The following is a 7,888-nucleotide window of genomic DNA, read 5'->3' as shown; positions in this document are numbered from 1 at the left end:
ATATCTTCTTTAGAATAAAGAAAGTCCTATAGATGGAAGTGTTCTGATTCTGCCTCGTTGGAAGCAGTTTCTGTCTAGATATTTGGAGCTGTTCATCTCTCTGCAGCTATTTATAACATTCAACCAACTGCATTATTTGTATGTATATATATATATATATATATATATATATATAACCCTATACACACACACACACACACGCCTTTATCTGGAACATCTGGAATTTCTGTTGACTCTGACCTGATGGAGTACTGGCTATTGTTTTGGAGATAAGATCTTAAACATTAAAGTGAACTCATGCTGGTTATTCTTGTGACTTCTTTTCCAGACACCCTGAGGTGTGAGCTGGCGCTGCTACAGGAAGGGACATTCTTCTTCTTCAGGAAACAAGGCTCCGACCTGTTTGAAGTACACTTGGAAGTATAAAAATACACGGGACAATGGCAATATGGTGGTTTTTCCCCTTACTACTATGTTATAATTTAAAAAAAGAAGAAAAAAAAAGAAACCAGTATTGCTGAATCCTGTAGAATTCAGTAATAGTTTGTATTTTCCAAGACTCATATTTTCAGTGTTCCCCAAAATAAAAGCATTTCTTTTATTTGATCGACAGTGAGGTCAAAATCCAGCAGTCCTACAACTTCTTCAGTTTCATGACTTTTGCTAAGGCTTTGCAATCACTTAAACATTAAAATTTGGTAACAAACTAATATATATATATATATATATATATATCCATAGGTCCCTCATCCTATTCATGTAGCCCCTTCCGCCGGGGTTACTTGCGTAGTACTTGCCATGGTAGTCAGAACTGAGGGGATTGAACTACCAGAAGGCAACATTGCAGACATAGAGGACAGTTACAAGTACTTGGGGATCCCGCAGGCAAATGGGAACCATGAAGAGGCTGCTAGAAAAGCTGCAACCACCAAGTACCTGCAGAGGGTCAGGCAAGTCCTGAGGAGTCAGCTGAATGGTAAGAACAAGATCCGGGCCATCAACACGTACGCCCTGCCCGTGATCAGGTACCCTGCTGGGGTAATAGGCTGGCCAAAGGAGGAGATAGAAGCCACTGACATAAAGACAAGAAAGCTCCTTACCATGCATGGAGGGTTTCACCCCAAGTCCAGCACCCTGAGGCTGTACGCTAAGCGGAAGGAAGGGGGCCGGGGACTGGTGAGTGTCAGCACCACAGTCCAGGATGAGACAACGAACATCCAAGAATACATTGGGAAGATGGCCCCAACTGACCGAGTGCTCAGTGAATACCTCAGGCAGCAGAAACCCAAGAAAGAGGAGGGAGACGAGGAACCATCATGGAAGGACAGGCCCCTGCACGGTATGTACCACCGGCAGATAGAGGAGGTGGCTGATATCCAGAAATCCTACCAGTGGCTGGACAAAGCTGGACTGAAAGACAGCACAGAGGCACTAATCATGGCAGCACAAGAACAAGCTCTGAGCACAAGATCCATAGAGGCTGGGGTCTATCACACCAGGCAAGACCCCAGGTGCAGGCTGTGAAAAGATGCCCCAGAGACAATCCAGCTCATAACAGCAGGGTGCAAGATGCTAGCAGGCAAGGCATACATGGAACGCCATAACCAAGTGGCCGGCATAGTGTACAGGAACATCTGTGCCGAGTATAACCTGGAAGTCCCGAGGTCAAAATGGGAGATGCCCCCAAGGGTGGTGGAGAATGACCGAGCTAAGATCCTGTGGGACTTCCAGATACAGACGGACAAAATGGTGGTGGCTAACCAACCGGACATAGTGGTGGTAGACAAACAGAAGAAGACGGCCGTAGTGATTGATGTAGCGGTTCCCAATGACAGCAATATCAGGAAGAAGGAACACGAGAAGCTGGAGAAATACCAAGGGCTCAGAGAAGAGCTCGAGAGGATGTGGAGGGTGAAGGTGACGGTGGTCCCCGTGGTAATCGGAGCACTAGGTGCGGTGACTCCCAAGCTAGGCGAGTGGCTCCAGCAGATCCCGGGAACAACATCGGAGATCTCTGTCCAGAAGAGCGCAGTCCTGGGAACAGCTAAGATACTGCGCAGGACCATCAAGCTCCCAGGCCTCTGGTAGAGGACCCGAGCTTGAAGGATAAACCGCCCGCAGGGGCGTGCTGGGTGTTATATATATATATATATATATATATATATATATATATATATATATATATATATATATATATATATGTATATACATATATAAATATATATTGTTACCTAAACTACAGTTTAATCTCAATAAATTAGACACTTTTACAGTCTAGTGAACCTTCAAAGCAACATGCATTTAAATAGGGTAAAATGAATATATGCAAAAATGCTTTAAAAAACAATGGAAATATTATGGTGTCCTCTAATAAGATTACAAAGAATTAGCTAATTACTTACTGTAAATTATTCATTTTACAAGAAAAGGGCTGAGTCTAACTCACTTTAAGCCTCCTACCTCCCACACAGACCTCCCCATACCTAGGTAATGGAAAGGTTATCAGTTTAAAGGAAACCGGTTGTAGATTGGAATACAAAGTGGAAGGAAAATGGCTTTTGTTATTCTTTTTGTTAGGGTCATGGGGTATTTGGCAGAATTTAGCCAGTAACTTTTTTTAAGTCTTCTGATGTGACTCAGTGTGAACTAAGGTCTATTCAGAGTGTCGACATGAGCTAATTCCAATCCTGTCTGCAAAGCTACATGGTACTTTCTATCCAAATGTTTTCTTTGTGATTTTTTAAGCACTGAGTGAGTCAAAGTGAAACAGAAAGTACAGGAATGTGTGCCAGTGGTGACATTTAGCATGCTGCCAACCTAAATATCATCGGAAAAATGAATTTCATGTAAATGCAGTCTTTTATGGTAAAAGGTCTATTACTTCTTTCGTCTATTATAATGAAAAATAAAGCTAATTTTTAATATTAAAAACAGCAATCAACTGTCAATGTAAAGTCACCCAAAGTATTTTCATGTACTGCTAACACAGCTGAGAAAAAGCAGCGTTTGTGTTCTGCTTTAGGAGAAACACACTTAAAACACACAATTTGTCATGTTAAAAAATAAACACCAGAATGAATCTTGTTTCTTCACAGTCACTACCACTCATTTCTTTATACTTTTTAGGTGGTCTTGAGCAATGTCTTTGTTCATGAAGACTTTCGATGTTTTTTTAGTTAATCAGGCCACTTGACCTATGAACCAGTCATGCATTAAAAAGGCGCTTAGCTCAAGGGATGAATGAGTGTTGTGACTACAGATAAAAGACATCTTAGTAAAGCAGCAACTTTGAATTGTATCTTTAGGCCTTTTGTTACTAGCAGCCCGAGTATCCTTAACATATTCGAGGAAACTGGTGAAGTGGAGAAGTGGCAGGCCTAAAAACTACAACATGTTCTTAATAGGAAAAAATTCAACAAAGACCTGACATAGGACCTGAGAGATTCAGTTGAACCTTAAAAACTGTGTGTATGATGAGTTTTTACTTAAGACTCATCATGTAGCCATTCTTAAGGAAGGAAAGAGGGGAAAAGGCCAAGGAGTGCCAAATTATACAAGCACTGGACTGAAAATCAGCAGCATCAGGTCTTATGGAGTGATGAATCCAAAACTAAAATCTTTGGTTTAAATTGTCAACATGTACAGAAGAGAAGTACAACAGTGGGTGTCTTTGGGCATCTGTAAAACATGGTGGAAGCTTGCGTGGCACATACAGGTAGTGAAGTGACTACCTGAATAAATGACAAAGAAACTTGCCTAAGTGAGTTCAAGCTCTGGAAAAGAATAAATGTGGTCATTCCATGTATTACCTTTCAAGCTCAGTAGAAATGTACAAATAATAATAAATTGTATTTCTGTGTATTTTTGCACATATTTCTTTTTTGTGTGCAATAAACAAAGAAATGATGGGTGGTTCAAGACGTTTGCACAGTACCATATCACAACAGGGACAGGCATGAAACAAAAATCATTCATGTGCTCATGGATCACGTGACACAACTAAGTGGTTCCCTTTAACACCACTACAAAGTTTACAGTGCCGTCATCAAACACCAATTTATGCTTAAGTTAATGACCCAGAATCTGCAAATGACCTTTACTAATGCATGCAAACATGCAAACTGAAGAAGTTGATCACAGCAAATACTGTGCCTGCTAAATATTACCATGTGGTCTGGTGTAAGTACCTTCTGTTTACTACCGATTTTAAAAGTGCATTTTTTTGGCAGCATAAAAGTAAAAGTGAAATTTGAACTGGATTAAAGCCATAAAATGCAGAAGGCGGAAGAACTTTTAAAAATTCAACGTGTGATTTAAAATATGACTCAGCTCGGGCTATTTTCTCACTCTGAGTTTTTGTTAGTTTTTTGATTGAAGATATTTTATCGCAGGCTTTTATTTATTATTGCACTACCGTTTAGAAAGAGTTCTGCTGAATTTAGCTTGATGTTTATCATTATCCGGACTTAAACAAAAACAAAAGTGATTATCCGTAGGTTAAATGAAAGTGCTTGTTATCTCTCTTTTGGGTTTTCAACAATAAACTTTCCCTCCTGTGTAACAGGATATGTCTGTGATTCCAACAGACTCACCCTTTCCTGTATGGACTTTACGCCTGGCAAATGTACTCCTATTCAACTGAGGCCAATGGGGACTAAAAGTCAAAAAGGTATTTACAGGAATATCTACAGAGTTCATATACAGTATTCAATTCTGAAGGACTAAAATTTTTACAACTGCAGAGAATCAGAATTTGTGCTTTCATTGAGTAAGAAACCAAATGTGAAATGCAGAAGGACTGTATTTGAATGGTTACAGAACAGTTAAAGCATCATTATGTGGTTTGATTCACAGAACTGTTAAATAAAGGCGGACGTTTGAAATGTCACAAAGGTTACAACTATTTTTTGTCGTCTGACCAGGTGATCTCATAGTCGCTGAAGAAAGTCTTCAGCTTCTCCACAGAAACAGCATGGTCAGCTTTTCCAAAGGCCTGCGAGTGAGCAAGAGACCTGACATTAGTGAATTAAATACTACTGAAGATTTTAACTTTTCATTCAGCTTTTAGTTAACTTACAGTGGATTCTCCAAACACCCTTATTTTTTTCTCTTGGTTGTTGTGCTCGATCTTTCCTCCTCCAAGGCATTTGCACTCCAACCCCAAGGCCTCCATAGCAGGGTTGACCTTCTCAAAAATATGATCTGAAAATGTATGAAGACATTTAGAAGAAATTGAGATTGTAATTTAGTTACAATTTAATAAAAATAGCAATTAGAATCAAATACGGAAATTTGGTAGTTGTCTCCAACGACTAGGTTGGCATGAATTTCATCCCTCTGCTCTGTGCAGTATCTATTCCGCAATGCACGTCTGCAAAATCCACCAAAGGGACCATAACAATGAGACAACATTGCAAAATAGACTACATGCAGGTTTTCATCTGCACCAACAGTCACTGGTCTGCACGATATCTCGCGCTAAACTGACGCAGTTGACGCTCTCCTTGAAACAAACTATAATAACTTACTGTGATATTCGGCATTTTTTGTGCCACGGACAATGTCTTTATGCACATCGCCATCTTTCGCTTTTACTCTGACCAGTATGTACTTAAAAGTTCCCTCTGGATCAATCTCTACATCGGGGATTTTAGCCAGAGCGTCTGCCATTGCGACTGTAGATTTACGCAAAACGCCGCAGACTCTCAAACTGCGCAGAGGTCTACTGACCACAGAGAACATGAGTAGCTCTCACACATACCTTTATTTGGGTCAGGATTTCTACTTCGCTTCTTAAAGCGGCAGGACATTCGCGACTTGTTGCCATAAATGTGCAGATTTAACAGTGCGCTCGCACGCTGGCGCCTTCATATGGCAGTGAGTGCGAAGTGTTTGAATTTGCGTTCCTTGCAGTCTCTGTATACCGTGGATTTGCATTAGAAAACTTTATGATACATTACTCAGACGCAGAAGTGAGATCGTCAAATGTCTAAGTCTGGTATGAGAATTTTCTGCTTTCGGCCGTTTTCTGCAGCATGCGGCAGATTGTCCGCTGGTGTTTATCGGAGAGATCAGAGGTCAAGATCAAACCTCAGAGTTAGGTTTGATCCTCCCTTAGAGGGCCTTTTGGTTCTTAATCCAAAGGAATCCTATCTTTTTGGATTCACATCAAGAACGCTTCAGCGGGGAGCAGGATGCATGGTTTTGCTTTGCGTGATTAGACTCCCGTTTGCCCTGTGACTTCATTAAGAAGTAATTTATCATGTTACCTTAAGCTTGGAGCCAAAGGACACAGAAGTTTTAGGACAGTCAGAGAAAGATAAACCTCTAAAAAGACAAAACCTGTCCCATATAACCAAGCCAATAAGACAGGGAAGTCAAATAAACCTTTACATTTTTTGTAACTAATAGTGATGAGTTGTGTAACTGTCTGTTCCATTCTAGTTACAACTGTGTAATTGTTCTACTATTCATAGCTGTGTTAGTTAATCAGAGAGTTTGTTTTATCTAATTGTGGAAGGGAGTAAGGCAAAGTGTGTCAATAACAGTAGCTACAATCCCATGCCTCAGCTCAGACAGGAAGGATGTAAACTGTCACTTCTGGAAACGCAGGCAGCCAGCAGGCACCTCTGCTCCTATGTGCCGCACATTTTCCATCTCAAGACACTCGCAAACAAGTGACTGTCGCGATCTTTCCTACAAAATCTTTCCCCTTGCTTTCTACTAACACCTCCTTTTCAATGACATGTCAGTTCTGAACTGTGAAAAGCATGTTTTAGTCTATGCAGTGTCTGTTAGCACACTTTGTACTGTTGTTGTGTATTAGTCAGAATGATTCATTGCATACAGTTGAGGTTTAGACATGGGCCATGAGATTTCTTGAAACACAAATGCAAACACAAGAAATCCTCATTAGTGCTGATGAAGATAATATTGTTTCCTGACATCCAAGAAAGCATGTCAGTGGCACACAAGTCAATCACAGATAGACTCTTATCAGCTCCCAGTATTTCAGAGCTTTGAAAAAGAATTTCCTTCTCGGTGGCCTTATATTTAATACATGTATTTTTGTGTGTACTCTGTACCATTGTTGCTTCACCAGGAAACGCTTAAGTACCCTATGTCATACAATTTGCTTTGTCTTTGAATTTGTTCTTCTTTTCCCCTCAGGTGTTTTTTTTTTTTTTTTTTTTTAACAAATTACAATTGTGGCCAAAAGCTTTGAGAATGACACAGGTATATGCTTTCACAAAGTTTACTGCTTCTGTGTTTTTAGACCTTTTTATTAGTTGTTTCTATTGTACACTGTACTGTACTGTATTGTACACTGAGGATACGTGTCAAAATGTGTTTTATTGACAATCACATTAAGTTTATGCAAAGGGTCAATATTTGTAAAAATATTTGGCCTTTTCTTAAGACCTGTGACATATGCCCTGGCATCCTGCCATTCTTTCAAGCAGCCTCTGGGTTACATCCTGGCTGACGGCAGCCAGTTCGTGCATAATCAGCGGTTGGAGTTTTGGGGATTTTTGTTTGTCCACCAGGTTCTCAGTGGAATTAAGGTCTGGGGAGTTTCCTGGCTATGGACCCAAACATTTGATGATGGTGAGCACAAATGTGCTACCACATTTTGGTAAATTTTATTATTTTTAAGAAAAATATATGCCAGCAATTAAGACAATTATTATTTTACATTCATTACGTGTAGTCCATAACAATTGAGGGGAGTAAAAGTGAGAAATAATAAGCAGAACTGTTGACACTGTAGTCGTTCGCCCGCGGTTGCCTAGAGCGGACCTACTTCCTGTCCTCTCAGACGCAATTCGGGAAAAGATACGAGTGCTCCTGTGATTCTTTCTCTGAGACTCTACCTTTATTTGTACAG

General features: G+C 40.2%; 1 protein-coding gene across 1 annotated transcript; it reads right to left on the bottom strand.

The window, feature by feature from the left end:
* Positions 1–4,783: 4,783 nt before the first annotated feature.
* LOC113016136 (14 kDa phosphohistidine phosphatase) lies at positions 4,784–5,755 on the bottom strand. The gene is made up of 3 exons (XM_026158713.1): positions 5,529–5,755; positions 5,078–5,202; positions 4,784–4,993 (listed from the first exon to the last, which is right to left on the bottom strand). The coding sequence occupies exons 1-3, from the start codon at positions 5,740–5,742 to the stop codon at positions 4,901–4,903; spliced, it is 432 nt and encodes a 143-aa protein (XP_026014498.1). The 5' UTR covers positions 5,743–5,755; the 3' UTR covers positions 4,784–4,900.
* Positions 5,756–7,888: the final 2,133 nt, after the last annotated feature.

Source organism: Astatotilapia calliptera, chromosome 23 (genome assembly GCF_900246225.1).
Source record: "Astatotilapia calliptera chromosome 23, fAstCal1.2, whole genome shotgun sequence".
Lineage (NCBI taxonomy): Eukaryota > Metazoa > Chordata > Actinopteri > Cichliformes > Cichlidae > Astatotilapia > Astatotilapia calliptera.
Note: the sequence above shows the minus strand (reverse complement) of the source record. Positions and strands in the feature narration are given on the sequence as shown.